This window comes from Nuphar pumila, chromosome 10, assembly GCF_984573655.1.
Source record: "Nuphar pumila chromosome 10, dmNupPumi1.hap1.1, whole genome shotgun sequence".
NCBI lineage: Eukaryota > Viridiplantae > Streptophyta > Magnoliopsida > Nymphaeales > Nymphaeaceae > Nuphar > Nuphar pumila.
In genome coordinates, this window is record NC_143258.1 from 8090822 (window position 1) to 8113873 (window position 23052).

Below are 23052 nucleotides of genomic sequence, written 5' to 3' on the forward strand. Positions count from 1 at the left end.
TTTGGAGGTTATTCATGAAGGAACCAACAAAGTGAAAGAAGCCAAAATCTCATCTCTTGTCAGAAAATATGAGTTGTTCAAAATGAACAAAGATGAACCCATCACAGAGATGTTCACCAGATTCACCAACATCACCAACGATCTGAAATCTCTGGGTGTAACCCACTCTCAGACAGAAAAGGTGAAGAAAATCTTGAGATCTCTCACAACTGATTGGGAGAAAAAGACTACTGCTATTGAAGAAGCTCAAGATTTGTCCAAGCTTACCCTGGACGATTTAATAGGCAATCTTATGGCCTATGAAGTCCACATGAAGGAAAGAAGGGAAGAGGAACAACCTTTAAAGAAAACTCTAGCCTTCTCAGCCCTATCTGAGGATGAGAACTCAGAAAAAGAAACTGAGATTGCGCTACTCACCAGAAAATTCCAGCGCTTTATGAGAAGGAACCGGCTTCCAAATAAGCACAAAGAAAGAAAAGACCCAAAGGAAGATTCTATGTGCTACCAGTGTAATAAGCCAGGTCACTTAAGACGTGATTGTCCTCTTCTCAAAAGAAAATTCAAGACTGAGGAACCAAAGAAAAGGTTCTTCAAGAAAAAGGCTCTGCATGCTCAATAGGATGATTCAGAACCATCCACAAGTGAAGAGTCAAATGATGATGAAGCAGAAACCGCCAACATGTGCTTCATGGCAAAAAGCTCTGTAAGTGAATCCCTTGATTTCTCCTTTGAAGAACTTCAAAATGCTTTTCAGGAACTTTTTGAAGAATCAAGGAAAACGATTCTCAAAAATAGACATTTGAAATCTGAGAATCTAGAGCTCACTCTGAAAAATGAAAAACTCAGTATTGAAAATTCTGAGTTACAAAAGAAAAATCTTCTTATTACTTTTGAAATCTCTTCTTCTAGCTCCAAGACTAAAAATCTGCAAGTAGAAATTTCAGAATTAAAAAGTAAAACTGAGAACCTTATGAAAACGGTTTTCAAGTTTACTAAAGGAAAAGAGAACTTTGATAAACTCCTATCCTCTCAAAAAATCTTTCTACAAGAATGGTATTGACTACTCTCATTTCAACAAGCCTTCTTGTATGAATCAAAAGACCACTTTTGTGAAAGGTTCTTCTGAACCTAAAAAGGAGTATTATAATTTTAACTTCTTGAACTACTCTAAAGCTGTAGACAAACCTAAATCTAAATGGATATGGGTTCCAAAGTCTAACAAAAAGGGACCCGACTGGGTACCAAAAAGAAGTTTTACTTAATGTTTTGCAGGCTCCAAACAAGAAGAACAGATGGATACTAGACAGTGGATGTTCAAAACACATGACTAGACATCCAGACCTTTTTGTTGTTCTTCATCATAAAGAAGGAGGAACCGTCACCTTTGGAGATAACAACAAAGGTTTGATAATTGGTATTGGTAATATTGGCAATATAGATAAACCTCTTATCAAAGACGTTCTCCTAGTTAAAGGCTTAAAAAGATAACCTTCTAAGTATTAGTCAAATGTGTGACACAGGTTATAATATTAGCTTTAATCATGATGCTTGTCTTATAGCAGACACCAACGAGAATATCATCTTAAAAGGTATAAGAAGAAATAATATATATGAACTATACCTAGAAAACATCACTGAACATTGCCTTATAGCTAATAATGACACTCAACATTTATGGCACGAGAATGGGTCATGTCAACTCCAAATACATGTCTAAATTAGCTAAAGATAAGTTAGTACGTGGGTTACCCAAAATATCTTTTAAAAAGGATTATTTTTGTGATGCATGTCAATTAGGAAAACTGTCTAAATCATCTTTCAAATCAAAAAATATCATTTCAAGTAAAAGATCTTTAGAGCTTCTCCACCTGGATCTTTTTGGTCCTTCTAGAGTAGCTAGTCTGAATCATAATAAATATGCTTTTGTCATTGTAGATGATTACTCACGATTTACTTGGGTAATATTTTTGAAAAACAAAAGTGATACGTTTTGTCAATTTGAAATTTTATGTAAAACTTACAAAATGAAAAATCTTGTTCTATTGTTAAAATCCGTAGTGACCATGGAGGAGAATTTGAAAATAAACTTTTTGTAAATTTTTGTAACTTGCATGGTATTTCTCATAACTTTGTCTTTCCTAGAGCTGCACCTCAAAATGATGTAGTAGAAAGAAAGAATAGAACCCTTCAGGAATCTGCTAGAACTATGCTCCCACACAATAATCTTGCTAAATTTTTTTGGGCAGAAGCTGTTAATACTGCATGCTATATAACAAATAGAGTTCTCATTAGACCCTTATTAAATAAAACTCCCTATGAATTATTCTATGACAGGACTCCAAGAATAGACTATTTCAAAGTCTTTGGATGTAAATGCTTTATCCTAAACACAAAAGATAGCCTAGATAAATTTGATGCTAAATCTATTGAAGGCATATTTTTAGGATATTCAAGTCATAGTAAAGCATACAGAGTTTTCAATAAGAGTTCTAATACTATTGAAGAATCTATGCATGTTAGTTTATGTGAATCTATTGATCAATTTGTTCATAAGCAAACTAACGATGATGATGTTGAAAGTACAGATTTATTTTTAGATAACACAGCTAAGTCTAATGAAGATGATCATCAAAGAACATTTGCCGAAATCAGATATTATCCTCAAAAGCAGATTTTGGGAGACCTGACAAAGGGGGTTCAAACTAGAGCTTAGTTAGAACGGATTGCAAACATGGCATTCATTTCTCAACTTGAACCGAAGAAGATTGATGAAGCCATCATCAATGAGTTCTGGATGCTAGCCATGACTGAAGAACTGAATCAATTCCAAAGAAATGATGTTTGGGATCTTGTACCAAGACCAAAGGATCATCAGATCATTGGGACAAGATGGATCTTCAGAAACAAGCTAGATGAAACAGGTAATGTTATAAGAAACAAGGCAAGACTAGTAGCTCAAGGATACAACCAGGAGGAAGGTATTGATTTTGATGAAACATTTGATCCTGTTGCTAGACTTGAATCTATTAGGATGTTTTTAGCATATGCAAGCTATATGGATGTTAAACTATATCAAATGGATGTTAAAAGTGTTTTTCTAAATGGTTTTATAAATGAAGAAGTTTATGTAAAACAACCTCCAGGATTTGAAAATGAACAATATCCAGATCATGTCTTCAAACTAAAACGTGCTTTATATGGTTTAAAACAAGCACCTTGTGCTTGGTATGACAGACTCAAAACCTTTTTAGTAAAAACTGGTTTTTCTGTAGGCAAAGCAGACTCTACTTTATTTGTAAAAATAGTGAATAATCATACCCTAATTGTTCAAATATATGTGGACGATATCATCTTTGGATCTACTAACAGCACTCTCTGTGAAGAATTTTCTAAGTCCATGCAGAAAGAATTTGAAATGAGTATGATGGAAGAACTCACCTACTTTCTTGGACTGCATATTATGCAAACCAAGGATGGAGTTTTCATCAATCAATCTAAATATGCTCGTGAACTTCTGAAGAGGTTCAACATGAACTCAACTGCTTCAAAAACCACTCCTATGAGCACAACCACTGTTTTGGACAAAGATGAAAATGGTAAGTCTGTTGATACAAAGGTATACCGAGGTATGATAGGATCACTTCTGTATTTAACTGCTAGCCGTCCAAATATTATGTTCAGTGTTTGCTTGTGTGCTAGATTTCAGTCAAATCCAAAAGAATCACATCTTAAAGCTGTAAAAAGAATAATGAGATATTTAAAAGACAGTTGATTTTGGATTATTCTATTCAAAATCCTCTACATTTGATCTAATCTCATACAGCGATGCTGACTTTGCTGGAAGTAAATCTGACAGAAAAAGCACAAGTGGAACATGTCATATGCTAGGGCACTCACTAGTTTCATGGTTCAGTAAGAAACAAAACTGTGTATCCTTATCAACTACTGAAGCTGAATACATTGCTACTAGCCTAGCTTGTACACAAGTTATCTGGATGAAACAAACTTTGAAAGATTTTGGTTTAAATTTTGAAAATACAACTATTTTCTGTGATAATACTAGTACTATAAACCTATCTAAAAATCCTATTTTACACTCACGAACTAAGCATATTCAAATAACACACCACTTCTTAAGAGAACAAGTCTTAAACAACATAATTAAACTCGAATTCATACCCACTAATCAACAGTTAGCAGACATCTTTACTAAACCATTAAAACATGAAGACTTTACACGAATTCGAAGAGATTTAGGAATATGTAAACTAAGTGACTTATAATTAATCTCACCTACTAAAACATCTTATGAGTTCTATTAAAATTTTATTTTATTCGGTTTCGTTCTTATCGATTTCTCATATTTATGTTTTTAAAAGGTCAAACTATGTCTCTATATTCACGTATACTCTAAATACTTATAAAAACTCATTCATCATGACACATTCTTTATGTCTTTCAACTTGTCATCTTTCAAGTACACATCTATAATGACTCTTTGTCCTATTACCTTTCACTCATATCCATAAGAACTAATTATATTAAGTAAAAGCCATCATGACATTGTTCACATCACTCATCTCATAACACCTCTTATCACTTTTTGTCTTCTAGTGAAAACCTCTCTTACGATAAGCTAGCCTATCTTCAAACATGATATTATATTCCTCACTTATTCTGTTTTTCATATTCTTGCAATATACTCTCTTTCATGAACTTTCCTTCTAAAAATACACTTCACTAAAATCTTCATACCTTCTATAAAAAATTCGAGTGATTATCCCTCCTATTTTTTTTACCACCTTTTAAGTTGTTATATTTCACGTAAAATTTTGTTTACTATATCATCTATTATATCATTGCTTAAGAACAATCAACTATCGTCTTTTTCACTTTTCACACCCTTTATGAAAAAATATTATAAACTCTCCTTTTTGACAACTTACACTTTTCTTCCCTCTCTCTCTCTCTATTTCATACGAAGTGACTCTCCATCCGTGACCATGACCTCCTCATATATTTTATATCTCTCTCTCCAATCGAGATTCTTTAAAACCATGTCCTTTAGAAAAACTTCACTTCACGTCTAACTCCACTTTATGTCATAAATCTCATGTCTAACATCAAGTGATTATTGTCCTTTATAACTATTCACACTCCTTCCACGCATACCAAAAATATAGTCTTCTTAAATAAGAAATTATTGCATCTCCTCATATATTCCTGTTTGTCCTATTCCAAACTCTTTCTTCACGAATTTGGAATGTTGTCACATAAAATAAATTTTTGAAAAGTTGTTTGTTTTATTAGGCCATTATTCACTCTATAACTTTTCTTACATGATCTTCACGAAATCTTTAAAATCCTTGAATCATTCACTCTCTTGAGTTTATTAAGACACTCCATACTCAATACATGATATATCTCAAACTTCGACAAACTCTCCCATAGTAAATCCTTCTCTATATAGAAAAATTTCAAAACTATGTCTTTCTAAACATACAATACACTATCTTCCAACAACTGATTTGATTTGTCATTCACAAGCCTCTTTATTTCCAACTCACGCATTTCCTCTTTCAGCTAAAATCTAAAAACCCTTCACTTCCAATGTCATTCATTTCTTATCACCATTACTTTTCTCCTTCTATTTAATAGATTGATTCATCTCTCACCAATTCCCCACAAAAATCTCTCTTCTCCTCTACGCAATCTTCTGCTCTACTCCGATCAACTGGTCCACCATCATCTTCGCCCATTTTATTCGCTATCAAAAATTTCAACCTCTTCTTTTTGGGTGTTTTATAACTCTCATTTTAAAATACTTCAAGGTACCCCTTCAAAATGAAGTTATCCTCTATCCTTCGAAGATCCTCAATGCTTCTTCTTTCAATCCAAGGTCCCTGCACACTAATACCGGCTCTGATGACGCGGATCCCTCATCCGAATATGATTACCTTTCTGCAATCATGGATGTCCAGACCACTCAGGATCTTCTCCTTCGGAATCAAGACTCGATGCAGCAGACCCTTCAAACTCTCCAACACGATCAAGCCGACCGTACCCATCAATCCTCTCCACCTTTGGAGTAAACTTATTTTTTTTGGATTGTAATAACTTTATTTTTTTTTTGTCTGTAATAACTCTGCTTACTCTGATCCCTTCCTTTTTGTCCATGACAAAGGGGGAGAAAAACCTGTCTCCATTATTGGAGAAAAATACTCTCTTTAACATTTTTTCAATAGTTTTATGATATTATTATTTCTATGCATAATGTCTTTTTGACAGGGGGAGCATATTTTGTCATCATCAAAAAAGGGGAGAATGTTGAGAAACTCTGTTTTGATGTCACATAATATGATACACTGTCTTATTTGATTTCATATGATATGATAATATGTCTTCTTGAAAAATGTTATATTATGACTGGATATGTTTTGCCATATATCTAACGAGTATTTGGTGCAAGGATATCTCACTCAAAAAGGATGGAGACCTCCTGTTCAAGTACAACTATGGTGCAATCATACTCCTTGAAGAAAAAGCTTGTTGAGCCATGCATTTCTAAAGACCATCTAAAGAGATCGGCTACCTCAAGTTGAAGATTTTTTTTCTTCTTTAGAGTCATATGTAACAGAACCTTCAGAAGCATGCATATTGCATATTCCATACTCATTCATAAAAGCTATTTCATAAAAGTATACGATAGTTTCAAAAAGCTCCTTTTTTTAAAACCAATAATTGTACCTTCTTACAAACCTTTATGGAAAAGGTATTTTGACATGATATAATTCATTATTTCAAAAAGCAATAATTGTACCTTCTATCATATACAAGACAACTTGAAAAGAAATGATTTCAAATGTGTAGGAAAAAGACAAAACATGGAAATCGGCTACACAAAGAAAAACAAATATAATACTTATTGAAAAGACTTTAGTTACCTTTTTAAAGAAATGATTTCAAATATGTAGGAAAAAGACAAAACATGGAAATCGGCTACACAAAGAAACACAAATATAATACTTGTTGAAAAGACTTTAGTTACCTTTTTAAAGAAATGGTTTCAAATGTGTAGGAAAAAGACAAAACATGGAAATCGACTACATAAAGAAAAACAAATATAATACTTGTTGAAAAGACTCTAGTTACCTTTTTACAAACCCATAGAATGTCGACTTACTTGAAGTCATCATTCTCTTTGTATAGCATTAAATACCTCCTGTAAGAAATCCTTGTTAATATCCTTCTCAAGAATGTCGACTTGTTTAAAGTCTTCATTCTCTCTGTAGACATTGAAAAACACATCATAAAGAAAACTCTTGATATGACTATGTACAAATAAATATCTCAAAGCATTTATTGTACCTACACTCATTTAAAGTAAAGAAGTACTTATGTACCACAAATCATTAATTAGGATAAAGACAAAACTACATGACAGTGTACAATCCAACGTTCAATGTACTATTGTAAGAAATAGACTTTTTACATAAAATATATATTACCTAAAATATTACAACGACTATTGTATCCTATATTTTACTTTTATGGAAAGAAGACTTTCTCGAATTTCTCTAAAGATGTTTTTTGAAATGACATGACATTTCACATCTCAAAAAGACTACGATTTCAAAAAAGTAACGACTACTTTTTTAAGCTATATAAACACACTCAAATAAACTATTCACACAAGGAATGGACATGTGAGCTTACAACGAGAAAAATTCCTATTCGATATCTGAAAGAGAGCCTAGAAAAAGAAAGAGAAAAAGAAAGAGAAAAAGTCAAGAATAGCTCTTTGACAAAGAGCATCTTCTGAGTGAAAAGAACAGAACATTCTGAGAATCCTTCATTCGTGCATTCATATCATTCTGAAGGTTCTATAGAAAGTATTGTAACTTTATGTTATTCACTGTATTCCTTCTTTGTTGAAAGAAGTAGACCTCTGAGTAAGAGGGTGTTGCCATTATCTGTTGAGAGAAGAAGACCTCTGTGAAAGAGGGTGTTGTCCTTCTCTGTTGAGAGAAGAAGACCTCTATGGAAGAGGGTGTGCCCCTTCTCTGTTGAGAGAAGAAGACCTCTGAGGAAGAGGGTGTTGTACTATTTATCCGGTGACTCGGATGTTATAGTGGAAAGCTCAAGTGGTTTGCTTGAGGACTGCATGTAGGTCAGGGTTTTGACCGAACCAGTATAAAATCTGTGTTTATGTGTTGTGCCTTTATTGCATTATATTTTTAATTTATCGATCTATATACTGTTTCACTATTCACCCCCCCTCTAGTGGAATTTCAGGGTTTGCATGACTCATTGAGGTTGGGTTGAGTAAGTTGGGATCTGCTACAGGCCTGGTATAGTTGGGGGAAAGTCAGGGTTTCGCAGTTTAGGCTTTAGAAGATCGAGACCACCAAAATTTAGTGTAGATCAAACTGGATCAAGGTGGGCCATGGCTACAGGCTTGGTCCACTTGGAAGAACAAACCAGGGTTACCGAAAGCGCCATAGGGCATGGGGAAGCTTGCTTCCCCGAAACGCAGAGCTTCTAAAACATGTTGGGAAGCGTGCTTCCCAATTTAGGGGAAGCACGCTTTCCCTTCTTTTTTCATTTTTATTTTTCTTTTTTTTCTCTTTTCGCTTCCTAGATCGCTTTTGGTTCGCTTCCTAGATCACTTTCAAGATGATTCTCGGTTCACTTATAAGTCATCTCGTGCTTCCCGCTTCCTAAAATTTTGGAAGTGCCTCGCTTCCCGCTTCCGCTTCCTAAATTGCTTCCTACTCTCGCTTTCCCGACTGACAACACTGTGACAAACCCACTAGGGATCAGCTCGCCCAAAGAGAGAAGGGACTAGCCCTTAAAGAGAGAGGGAGACGAATCAGGGAGTAGGGACTCAAACGAGAGGGAGAGTCGTCCTTAGAGAGAGGGAGGGACGAGTTTGAGAGAGAGATGAGAGTCAAGATTCAAGATTAATTCAATTTTTTAGCTGCTTTTCAAAGAGGAACAAGGCCTTTATATATAGGCCAATGAGAGCATATAATGCCTTACACAAGTTACAAACAATTCTTAAATGAAAATCTAAAACTAGATAAAACCTAAAGAAGCAAAAACTAAATCTAGTTAACCCTATTTGGTCCAAACCAAAAATAGGGGTCTTCTCCTCTAAAATTGTTCTTCCCTTTGAATTGTCATTTTTCTTTCTTAGAGAGCCACCAAAGCCCTCTACACGTTTTATAGAAAATTACAGGAATAGGGGAGGACGTCCCCAAGGGTGGATCCCACTTGGCTACTCTCTAATTCTGGCTTTCCAACTTTTAGAGACTCCAAAAATAGAGTCCTTCTTTGACTTCCAAGCTCCACCTTTATAGGTGCTCTTAAAGCACCCTTTACGCCCCTCCTTAAACTCCAGAATTAGGTGGGGCACCCTGTTAGAATGTTAGAATTGTATTTGTATCGGATATGGATCCGATATTGGATCCATATCCGAGCGTATGCTTTCCCCATGCTTGGGCGGTGGCATACTTGTAATCCTGTATATTTTTTCATGTATTTTGTTCAGTAGTGTTAGATCCTATATATATCTTATTAAGAGAGGGTCACGATACTTTTAACGTGCCCTACTTTTCATTTGGCATCCTCCTCTTCTCCCCCTCTCCTCTCTTCTCTTTATTTTGTATTTTCAGATTGAAGGCTATTCTCCAAAAGCTTGAAGGCGCACTATCTTGAAGCCCTATTCAGATTCTTTCATGGTATCAGAGCAACCCACGATCGACGCCTGTTTCTCCAGCCACGAGCGAGTCTTCTCCAGCCACGATCGACGAACTGCTGAGTTACGTCTGCCTTCTTCATCACGCCTGTCAACCAGGCCACGATCTGCTGAGTTTAATCTTCATTCTTCAGCCGAGTGCCTGATCCTCATCCTTCAGCCGAGTGCCTGATCCTTCAGCCGAGTACCTTTGGAAACGCAAATATTATATCAGCATAATCATGTCCACCCTCTCTTCGAGTTTTCTCTCCCAACTCATCTCCCAAAAGTTAACCCATTCCAACTATTTGACGTGGAAACGTCAGATAGTCCCTTTCATTAAGAGCCATTGTCTATATGGTCATATTGATGGCTCTACTCCAGCCCCGCCTGAATTGATTTTGGGTGAAACAAAGGATGCTACTAGTTCGGTGACTGCTACAGATAATATCCCTAATCCAGCATATGCCGTATGGATGGCACATGATCAGGCTTTAGTTGCTTATATTACTTCTACCCTCTCTGAAGAAGTGCTTGCAGGTATAGATGATGATATCTCAGCTTTTCAACTATGGAATACGCTTGCAAATACATACTCTCAAGTTTCAGAAGCTAGATATCTTCAATTGAAGCGTCAATTTCAAAGCATAAATAGAGGCTCCAGATCTGTACTTGAGTATCTCTATGAGATTAAAAATGTAAGCGATCAACTTGCTGTTATTGGCCATCCTATTTCAGACAAGGATAAAGTTCAGCAGGCTCTTAGTGGTCTAGGGTCAGAGTTTGATATATTTTGCACTGCTCTGGAGGTTCTCCCTGCCTTACCCTCTTTTGAAGACTTAAAGGCAAAATTGATCCAGCATGAGGCTAGTAGAGTTCACAGGCATGATGCTTCCATTTCTACTTCACCCAGTATTTTAGTTACTTCTACACATGGTGTGTCAGGACAGCGTGCACATACTTGGGCTCATACATCCGGACAAGGAAAGGGTATTCTTCCTACTCCTCAGGGCAGCACTCTTGTTAACATGCCAAAGCGTATCCCTACATGTTTCTATTGCAACAAGAGAGCACATGTTAAATCTGAATGTTGGCACAATCCTCAGAACAAAGCTAAGGGAGGTCGACGTGATCACAGGCCAACCCCCTCTATCATTTCTAGAGCGTCTTCCTCCTCATTCACGCCTGATGCACAACAACTCTTAATGACAGCTATTTCTAATCTGAATCTCAAGCAAAATGATGATGGTGTCTGGTATGTGGATTCTGGTGCTGCCGCCCATGTGACTGATGATGCAGGTAAACTCTCTAGTGCATCTCCATATTTAGCAAAAGGTTCTGTAGTTACAGGTGATGGCACTCACCACAAAATTACTCACATTGGTAATGCATATGTTTCTTTGCCGCATACTTCTCTTCCTTTACACAATGTTTTAGTCGTCCCTAATGTCAAGAAAAACATTATTTCAGTATCTAAACTCATTGATGACTCTTCCACATCAGTTGAATTCACTCCTTCCTCTGTTTTTGTCAAGGATCCTCTCACCAAGACGATATTCGCTGAAGGAATTCGTGAAGGCAACATGTACGTCCTCAAAGAAGCTCCTCCAGTGTCCAAGTCCAGTTCATCTGTTTCTTTTCCTATCAGTCCGAATGAAGTCAATTTGACTCAAATTGATATGTCGTCCATTTGCCATAATCGATTAGGCCATTGTAGTCATTCTTTTATTTCTAGCCTTGTTAATAATGGATTGTTGCACAAATCCAGTCTGAGACCTGTTAGTGAGTCAGGCATGTGCTCAAGCTGTCAACTTTGTAAGAGTCATGCCCTTCCTTTTAATTCCATCAATAAAAGAGCTTCTAAATTGTTTGAAACGATTTACTCTGATGTTTGGGGACCAGCTCCTGTCTCATCTCCTTCCGGCAGTAGATACTATGTCATTTTTGTTGATTCTTTTTCTCGCTATACATGGATACACTTCATAAAATACAAATCTGAAGTGTTCCGTTTGTTTAGCCAATTTCATGCCCTCATCCAACATAGTGCATTTTCAATGTGATGGTGGTGGTGAATATTTATCATCTGAATTTACTGAATACTTGCTAAATCATGGCATCACTAGACAGATATCTTGTCCACACACACCACAGCAAAATGGCATTGCAGAACGCAAGCACCGACACATTGTAGAGACTGCCTTAAGCATGCTCCATGACACTGATCTCCCTATGACTCTATGGACTGAGGCATTTCACACGGCCGTTTATGTTATAAATCGATTGCCTTTAGCTCTTCTCGCAGGGAAATCTCCTTTCTTTCTTTTGAATCATGAGCATCCTAAGTATGATGAGCTTCGGGTTTTTGGATGCATTTGCTATGTTCATGTTGATTCCAGCCTCCGGAACAAACTTCAGGCTCGGGCTATAATGTGTCAGTTTGTGGGCTATGCAGACCATTATCGAGGCTATAGGTGCTATAATCCCCTAACAGGCCGTATACATATTTCAAGACATGTTGTTTTTGATGAACTCAGATTGCAGTTTCACACTTCTTCCAAGGCTATTCATGATTCAGCGTCCAGACTATATGATCCATGGTTATGTGCTAATATCTTAGGCGATGGGATTCAATCGACCACTTTTCCAGCCCCTCCTGACAGTACTCACATTGAAGCAGAAATATCTGATGCCCAGATGGATAGTACTCACATTGAAGCAGACATGTCTGATACTCAGATGGCTGATCCTCCTTTAGACAGATTTTCTGGCTTGGTTTATTCTCGTCGCACTCCTGCCTCTACTACTGATTCTATTATTGTTCCTTCTCATCCACGAAGGTCCACTCGAGCGAGACATCCCGTGGATAGATGGATAAGCTATAACACTTTCACTTTGGATTTTCAGCTTTTTATGACCAGTTTGCATAAACAGACTGAACCAAAGTGTTATTCTCAGGCCTCTCAAAATTCCCGTTGGATTGAAGCCTTGAATGAAGAAATGGAAGCCTTGAATGAATGTCAAACATGGGAAGTCGTTCCACGGCCAAGGGATAAGAATGTTGTTGGGTCTAAATGGGTTTATAAAATCAAATATAAACCAGATGGCAGTATTGATAGGTATAAAGCTCGTCTTGTGGCTAGAGGTTTCACTCAACAACATGGGGAAGATTATGATGAGACTTTCAGCCCTGTTGTTAAGATGAGTACCATTCGAGTTATTCTCTCTCTTGCTGTTACTTTTGGATGGTCATTACATCAACTTGATGTCAAAAATGCTTTTCTTCATGGTTTCCTCAAAGAGGACGTCTACATGGAACAGCCACCAGGATATGCTACTAATGATTCTAATTTATGGGTATGCAAGTTGCACAAGTCATTATATGGGTTAAAACAGGCTTCTCGTTCATGGTTTGAAAGGTTCTCCCTTCACATTCAAGAAGTTGGTTTTCAGAAGAGTGCTCTTGATCATTCTCTTTTTATCTATCACAAAGGAGGGATCACTACTTGGTTATTGATATATGTGGATGACATTGTTCTCACGGGAAATACTTCCTCTCATATCGTCCAAATCAAAGAAGTGTTAGAACAACACTTCAAAATGAAAGATCTCGGGGACCTCAGATATTTTTTGGGTGTTGAATTAGACAGGACTGAGGATTCCCTCACTCTTTCTCAACACAAGTATGCCCTTGATATTCTCACATCCTCTGGTATGTCTGATTGTAAGCCCATTAACACGCCCAGCGTTTTGCATGCAAAGTTGAACATTTCAGATGGCAGTCCTGCATATCCTGTTCCAACCCTTTACCGCAGTATTGTTGGGAAACTTCAATATTTGACATTCACTCGGCCCGACATTGTATATGCTGTCAATCAAGTTTCCCAGTTTATGCATGCTCCCACAAACACTCATATGGAAGCTGTCAAGCGTATCTTACGTTATCTCAAGGGGACTATTGGTGATGGACTTACTTATAAACGCATGTCTCCTACTGTGGATGGTCATATTATCTCTACTTACACTGATGCTGATTGGGGAAGCGATCTTGATGAACGCCGATCTGTTTCTGGCTATTGTGTCTTTCTCAATTCTAATCTTGTCTGTTGGAGTAGTCGCAGACAACGCGCCATTGCAAAATCCAGCACAGAAGCTGAATATAGGGCCATGGCTGCTGGCACTGCCGATGCTACTTGGCTTCGTCACCTCCTTGGGGAATTATCTCTTCCTATTGCTCAATCTTCCATGCTGGTTGACAATCAAAGTGCCATTAAAATTTCATTCAATCCCATACTTCACAGTCGTACCAAGCACATTGAGATTGATCAACATTTCATTCGTCAGAAAATAGAAGATGAGGAAATCTCCCCTGCATATATACATACTTCTGAACAAGTTGCTGATCTTTTCACCAAAGGACTCACTGGATCACAGTTTTGGCATTTGAAGAACAAGTTGGGCATGATGAAAACTCATGCACAACTTGAGGGGGGATGTTAGAATGTTAGAATTGTATTTGTATCGGATATGGATCCGATATTGGATCCATATCCGAGCGTATGCTTTCCCCATGCTTGGGCGGTGGCATACTTGTAATCCTGTATATTTTTTCATGTATTTTGTTCAGTAGTGTTAGATCCTATATATATCTTATTAAGAGAGGGTCACGATACTTTTAACGTGCCCTACTTTTCATTTGGCATCCTCCTCTTCTCCCCCTCTCCTCTCTTCTCTTTATTTTGTATTTTCAGATTGAAGGCTATTCTCCAAAAGCTTGAAGGCGCACTATCTTGAAGCCCTATTCAGATTCTTTCACACCCCTGGGGTGGGTCCCACTGAGCCTTGGGCTTCAACAAGGGGGTGATCCTCAGGTGAGCGCCACAAGTTCCAAAACTTTGTGGATTGTATCAGGGTTTTGGGCCTTCAACAATTGGGACCACAACAAAAACCCGTCCAGGATGAAGATCTGGTTATGTACATCCTCAGAGCCTTACCCTTTGAATATAATGCCTTCAAAATAAACATAATCACCCACAAAGATCCAACTTTTGTGGTTGATTTGCAGATAGGGATGGCAGTGGACCGGGGCGGGGGACAAGGTCTCCACCCCTACCCCGTTTCAAAATCCGAACCTCCACCCTTGCCTCCATCCCCGCACGGGGATGGATTTTAACCTCCACCCCCGCCTCCATCCCCGCTTCATGTCCTCCATCCCCGGTCCAAACGGGGCGAGGCGGGGCGGGGCCCCGTTTCCCCGTAGTCTATAGTCATTCCTTAAAGGATTGGGGACGGGACAGGGCAGGGTGGGGAAAACGTAAGTCCATTCCCGCCTCCATCCCCACACGGGGATAGATTTTAACCTTCATCCCCGCCTCCATCCCCGTTTCATGCCCTTCATCCCCGGTCCAAACGGGGCGAGGTGGGGCAGAGCCCCATTGTCCCCCGGTCCACTGCCATCCCTATTTGCAGTCTTTTATTGACTTAAGAGGCACATCTGTCTAAATCGAATATGAATAAGCATGATGTCTCTCCTGAAGTCAATATGAATCATCTGTAAGAAAGTGAAAAATACGCTACAACAAATGTCTCTCAACAAGTTCTCACAAATACACCATAAGAACCACAAAGGTTCACAAAGAGAACTTAAGAATACACACAACCCAAAACGGGTATAAAAATGAAAAATAAACAATTTTATTGATTTGAGATAAAAACCCAAAACAAGAGTAAGTTTTTACAAGGGGAATAGCCCCATATTTATAGAGAGGTAGAGAGAATCCTTAAGAGAGTTGTTGGACTCTCCAACGGCTCTAATAGAGCTGTTGGGGAGTCCAACAGCTCTTTTTGGATTTACCTTTTTGACTTTGTCAAAAAGGTACCTTTTTGACTAGTCAAAAAGGTAAAGGCCAAATCATTCCAATGATGGACTGGTTTGGTTAATTCTAGTTGTATTTTAACTAGAATTAATTAAACGAAAAATCCTAACTAGAAAGGAGATAAAACATTACATGTCTATGAGATTACATATGAGATATTATATGAGATTACATATTTTAACACTCCCCCTCAAACTTACGGTTGGATAACCGAAAGTTTGCCTAAGAGAAAGTGAAACCTAGGAGCAACGAGAGACTTGGTGAAGAAATCGGCCAGCTGATATTCTGAAGCAACATAGGGAAGATTGATGGTGCCACACAAAAATTCCTCTCGAACATAATGGCAATTCATTTCTATAGGCTTGGTGCATTCATGAAATGTCTGATTGCTTGCAATATAGATAGAGCTTTTGTTGTCACAACACAGATTTGATGCTTTTGGACCTTCAACTCCCATATCGGAAAGTAAACGTCGAAGCCAGACTAATTTCATAGTAGTTGTAGCCATTGCCCTATATTCAGCTTAAATTGATGAGAGAGAGACCTTTTGTTGCTTCTTACATCGCCAAGACACCAAGGATTCTCCCAAAAAGACACAAAAACCTGTAGTTGAGTGGCGGTCATTTGGATCACCACCCCAATCTGCATCAGTATAAGCAAGCAATTCTAAGTTAGAGGAAGCAGATAAAAATAATCCTCGAGAAATAGAATTTTTGATATATCTAATAATACGCAAAACTGCTCTCATATGAACAGAAGTTGGAGCATGTTGAAATTGACTGGCTGTATGTACCGCATGTGTAATGCCAGGTCTTGTGATAGATAGATACGATAGAGCCCCAACAAGTTGCCTATACGGAGTCGGATTCTCGAGTGGCTCTCCATCATCAATCTTCATTTTGACATTCACAATCTCAGGAGTATCAACATGTCTTTCATCTGAAATACCTGACCGGGCAACAATATTTAATGCAAACTTAGATTGAGTTAGCAAGTAACCTCTAGGTGAGTAGGCAACTTCTATACCAAGAAAATATTTCAAAAAAACCAAATCACTCATTTCAAAATGTGTTTTGAGAAACTTTTTAATATCATAAACTCCTTGTTTATCACTTTCAGTGATGATCATGTCATCAACATAGAGTAGAAGGATGATAATACCTGCATCAGAATTCTTAATAAACAAAGTTGTGTCAGTAAGACAAAATCGAAAACCAAAATCAAGCATAATCTTACTAAACTTATCATACCAAGCTTTTGGAGCTTGCTTGAGACCATATAAAGCCTTGTTTAGGCGAAGTGTTTTCCCTTTAGGTATATTCATTCCTAGTGGTGGGTCCATGTATACTTCTTCAGCTAAAATTCCATTTAGATAAGCATTTTTAACATCCATTTGAAAGATATGTCATCCCTTTATTGATGCAAGAGCTATTAGGATTCTAACAGTGGTCATTCTAGCTACTGGGGCAAAGGTCTCTTCATAGTCTATTCCATATTCTTGGGAATAGCCTTTTGCCACCAACCGGTCCTTGAATCTTTCAAGAGTGCCATCACTCTTGGTTTTCACCTTGTACACCCAGCGACAACCAATAGGTTTCTTGTTGTTTGGAGGATGGTCTTGAATGGTCCAAGTATTTGCTTTTTCTAAGGCTTCTAATTCGACTTTCATAGCCTTGGCCCATTCTGGTTGATCCTTGGCTATATCATAACTGGGAGGTTCTTCATAGGAATGAATTAGAGCAATAAAGGCTTGATGTTTTGGTGAAAAAGACTGATATGACACAAACTTTGCAGGAACCCTCGAGATCCTAGTGGATTTTCTAGATAAAGAGGCAAATTCATGTTCCCTTGTGTATTTATCCAGGGCACACTGTCTTTCTAAATTTCCTCGTCTAGAGTATTGAATACAATCTTGACTATTTCTATAAGGATCAGAATCAATCACATCCATCTGATCATCTAGATCAATTTCTTTTTCACTATCCTTTGGAACTAGATCCAACAAGAAGGAATACTCATCTATTTCAGTAGAATTTTTGTTTTCAAAAAAACTTTCATTTTCTAGAAAGGATACATTCCTTGAAACGTATAACTTGTTGTTTTTAGGGTCAAAACATTTGTATCCTTTTTTATTATTTGCATATCCTAAAAAAGTACAGGGTATAGCACGGGGAGAGAATTTATCATTCTTATCTGTAAAAACAAAGCACTTGCACCCAAACACCCTCAGTCTAGAATAATCAGGTTTTTGTTTATAAAGCTTTTCAGTAGGAGAAATATTCTTTATTGAGGATGAGGGCATCCTATTAATAAGATACACAGCAGTTAAAATAGCTTCGGCCTAAAAAACTTTAGGAACTTGATGTGTGATAAGTAGTGTTCTAGTTGTTTCTATAATGTGTGTGTTTTCTCTCAGCTAACCCATTTTGTTGAGGGGTATAGGGACAAGATTTTTGGTGTGAAATTCCATGTGAGTTCAAATATTCTTTAAATTCAGTTGATAAAAATTCTCCTCCTGAATCAGTGCGAAATATTGAAATATCATTCTTAAATTGATTTTTGACCATATTATGAAATATTTGAAAAAAAGAGAACACTTCAAATTTGTGTTTGAGAAAGTAAATCCAGGTATATCGTGTAAAGTCATCCACGAAAATTACATAGTATAAAAACCCACCTTTTGACGTAACTGGTGCAGGACCCCAAACATCAAAGTGAATTAATTCAAGTGGTCGAGTGGAGACAAAAGTTTTTTCTTGAAATGCTAGTCGTTTCATTTTTCCAAGAATACATTTTTCACAAGTGAAAGTTTCAAAATTACAATTTTTTCCATGTTTGGAAAGTACTGAAGCTTGGATATACAAGGGTGACCAAATCTTTGGTGTAAAAGATCCAAGCCTACTTTTTGAACATTGCAGCATAATGTTTTCTTGGGTAATTCCAAAAAATCCATGTAATATAAGCCTCCTTCTCTATGGCCTTCCCCAATCAGCTTCCCTGACTGGTGATCCTGTACTTGACAATCATGAGAAGAGAAGGAAACATTACACCCATGATCAGTTAATTGAGAAACAGATAAGAGATTTAGATTAAGTTTGGGGATATATCTAATCTTTGGAACACAAAATCCTTTTGAGTTTTGAGAGTTATTTTCGAAATTTCTTATTCCTTTTATCTCAAGGGATGTTCCATCCGCAGTAAAAACACTTGATCCACTTGAGTCATAACAATGCGACAGTAATTTTAAATTTGGTGTCATGTGAAAAGAAGCACCAGAGTCAAGAAGCCATAGGGGTTTACCTGGATCGGAGGTGCCAACAGAAGAGATCGCAACTCCAACTGAGGGAGAAGTTCCTTTAAGAAGAGATTGTAGAGCCTCCCCCAGCTGAGACAGGGACATGTTTCCAATGGATGTCTCATTTGATTCTTTTGATTCAACAACAGCTACCTTCTTCTCATAAGATTTTTTTAACTTTGGACAGTAAGTTTTAACATGTCCGGGTTCATGACAGTAATAACAAATAACTTTTCTCCTTTCAAAATCGCCTCCTTGCCTTTCATTGTTTATTCTCCCAATATGTGGAGGTTTGTATGTGCGAATGTGATTACCTGGTCTAGATACAGCTAAAATTTTATCATCATCGCTTTTGTCGACTCGTTTCTTGAGTCTATTTTCTTTCATACTTAGCTCTTCAATGGTATCTTCAATAGAGGGAACATTTCCCCGATGTAGAAGAGCGGACTTGGTTGATTCAAATTCGAGTCTCAACCCATTTATAAATTGAAAAAAATGCTCCGCATTTACTTGATTTTGGCGAAGCTCAATGTCTTGTGGACAATGCCACTTTGGTTCAAGAAGAGTCAACTCTTCCCATAGTTCGGATAAGCTATTGTAGTATTCTCTAATACTTCTCTCTCCTTGAACCATATTCCGAACCTTTTCTTGTAAGTTACATATATGAGCAATATCTTTAAGAGAATACATTCTCTTAAGATATTCCCACGCATCATTAGCATGTTCAAATTTTGCGAGACTTGAACACTTCTTTATGTCTACACTAGAAATTAGCCAAGACATGATCTTGGCGTGACCCATTCTTCATTCTTTCCATTCTTTTTCATATGTGGAGATGGCCTTAGTTTTTTCCACCTTAGAAAGAGGTACTTCTCTTCCACCTTCTTCTTTAGTGAGCGTTAGTTTAGGTTCCTTATCGGTTCCATCAACTAAGCCCCATAGACCCTTTCCCCAAATAAGATGCTTCATGATTGAAACCCATGTTACATAGTTTGAATCGTTGAGTTTTATGGACTTAATGGTGACATTATCATTGTCATCCATTTTACAAGCTTGGGAATGAGAGGGGAAGAAGAAAAGCAAGTGGGAAGAGGAATATTTTAACCACAAAGATCGAAAATAAGTAGCCTTCCACGCCCTTCAAGGCTACACACGAGCACTCCTTCAAAGAGACTTCACTTTCTTGAAGAGTAGTTGCATGGCACGCTTCCCAATACACATCCACCGACCTTGCTCTGATACCATGTAAGAAAGTGAAAAATACGCTACAACAAATGTCTCTCAACAAGTTCTCACAAATACACCATAAGAACCACAAAGGTTCACAAAGAGAACTTAAGAATACACAACCCGAAACGGGTATAAAAATGAAAAATAAACAATTTTATTGATTTGAGATAAAAACCCAAAACAAGAGTAAGTCTTTACAAGGGGAATAGCCCCATATTTATAGAGAGGTAGAGAGAAGCCTTAAGAGAGCTGTTGGACTCTCCAACGGCTCTAATAGAGTTGTTGGGGAGTCCAACAGCTCTTTTTGGATTTACCTTTTTGACTTGGTCAAAAAGGTACCTTTTTGACTAGTCAAAAAGGTAAAGGCCAAATCAGTCCAATGATGGACTGGTTTGGCTAATTCTAGTTGTATTTTAACTAGAATTAATTAAACGAAAAATCCTAACTAGAAAGGAGATAAAACATTACATGTCTATAAGATTACATATGAGATATTATATGAGATTACATATTTTAACATCATCAACCCACAAACAATTTCAATAATGGATGCGGGTACAATAAAAGCTTTAATCAGGGCTGGTTTCGAGGTAGAGGTTGTGGTCCTCAAGGATGCTAGTTTTATAATCAGCAAACCAACCAGATGATTATGTCAATATTGTGAAAAGCCAGGACACATGACACGTCAGTGTCGTCTTCTTCAACGGGAGATCCCTACAGCAAATCAGTCCCCACAGTCATATCATGCGCCTGCATTTAATTATTCTGATGACAATTGGTTCCCTAATTTTGATGTGTCATATCATATGACACCAAATTTAAACTCCCTCAACAACCATATAGAATACAATGGCAGTGATACGGTGAAAGTTGGTAATGGCATAGGTTTGGTTATTTCACACATAGGTGAATCTATTGTTTCTTATGATGGCTCAAAATTTGCTTTAAGAGATATTTCATATGTGCCCCACATTAGAAAGCAATTACTATCGGTTTAGAAATTTACTGATGACAATAATGTTAAGTTTGAATTTCACCATTCCTTTTGTTGTGTTAAGGATTCAACAACGAGGAAAGAACAACTACGAGGAACGAGTAAGAATGAGCTCTATCAGGTCAACTTGCAAAGAAGAAGTAAAGAGGCCCATATGGGTGAAAGAACCTCAATTAGTCAGTGGCATCATCGTCTTGGTCATCGACGTTTTGGATAGTTCGTCAAGTTCTTCATAAATTTAGTTTACCGTATTTTAATAAAGTTGATTCACATGGAGAAACATCATAAACTACTATATAACTAATATAGTTAATTTTTTTTTAAATCTTCTTTTATGTTTTGGGATGTTTTTGTTAGCTCTATTTACAGGTTCTCAAGTATTGATGATATTGAAGATCTAAAAACCCTTTGTATAATAGAGCATATGATTGAAGATCAAGAGCGCCCTTTAAAGAAGCAACAAATGGAAGAACTTGATGAAGTCAATAAAGACATTTTATGTAATGGGTTCTTTCTTTTGTAATTGCAAACTTACGGTAAGTTTGAGGAGGGTGTTAAGATTAATGTAGTTTTTGTACATATTCTTTTATATATATAATATATTATATATATATATAATATATTTTATATATATATGTGTGTGTGTGTATATACGTATTATATATATATATATATATATATATATATATTTTGAGTCAACCAAGGTTGACTTGACTTGTCGTTGAGGGCTAGTCCAATGGCTAGTAGGGCCTTTCTCTCTCCTCTTTAATCTCTCTTCTCTATTCCTCTTCTCTATAAATATGTGGTGAGTGTGCATATTGTATTGTGTGATAGTGATGGGTAGTTTTTAGGTTTTTGAGTGTTCGAGTGTATTTTGTAGTGAGGTCTTTATGTATTTTTTCAGTTTGTATTTTTAATGTTCATTATTAATGAAATCATTCATTCACAATATTTGTATTGTATTTGTTTTAATGTGTCTTGTTTGTATCCAAATGATTTTTGGTTTGGCATTTAGATTTTCGTTTGGAGTATCTTGGTTTCTGCGTCGTTTCGTGACAAATACGCATGATCATGTGTAACTAAAATAGCTAATAGCTTTATTACCTTCTAAAGCTAATGAATCCAAGCAATTGTATTTGCAGTGTCATCTATAACAACACACACACACAAACACATATGGAAATTATTGGCATACCCATCAAGTCCTGTTGAAAGAACATGTTTATTCTGTTGATCTTTGAGCAGCTCCATGCCATTCAACCATGGCTCATGTTGGTTGTCTATAATGGAAAGAACTTGAGTGATTCCCTATATCCATTCATAAAATTATTTCATGGCCATATCAATGGAAAATGTGCAGTATATAGCAAAACATAAATTTGCATGCCAAAAGTATTTCTCAATGCCAAAACAATGGGTCTAACATTATCAATGCAACATCTTAACTATAAACATGTGACAATGAAAGTTTTCATAATTTGAATAAATTGATCACGTTGGCACTTCTAAAATTTGCATTGATTCTTATTGTTCTATTTTTCAAATGCATAAAAATCAGGGACCGTTTGGATGAAAAGGGAAAAACTTGGATCTTGGGAGACCCAGGTTTTGCCTAAAAACTTGGTTTTTGGCAAACCTGGTTTGCCAAATACCAGGTTTTTAACCTATAAATCTGGATTCCAGGTTTTTGGTCACCAAAAACTTAAAGAAAAAAAAAAGAGGACGGCCATTTTTTGGGTAGCCACAAACAAGGAAATGGCCAAGCTAGTGTCTCCGGCCTAAACATTTTAATATAAATGTGTTATTTTTCATGTTGACAAATAGCCTTTCCATTAGGTGGTTACTATGTGGAAAAACTACAATTTAACAATATTTTTTGCCTTAATTACATGCTCATAGCTATTTTCTTTTCCTTGTTTTC

The 23052-nt window shown here is 37.0% G+C and overlaps 1 protein-coding gene across 1 annotated transcript in view; it reads right to left on the bottom strand.

The window, feature by feature from the left end:
• Positions 1 to 23052, bottom strand: part of RAD51D (DNA repair RAD51-like protein) — a 160059-nt gene that overhangs the window by 133605 nt on the left and 3402 nt on the right. The window contains exon 3 of the mRNA XM_090018827.1: positions 22327 to 22439. Within this exon, the coding sequence (XP_089874953.1) occupies positions 22327 to 22439 (113 nt within the window). The remainder of the gene's footprint in view (positions 1 to 22326; positions 22440 to 23052) is intronic.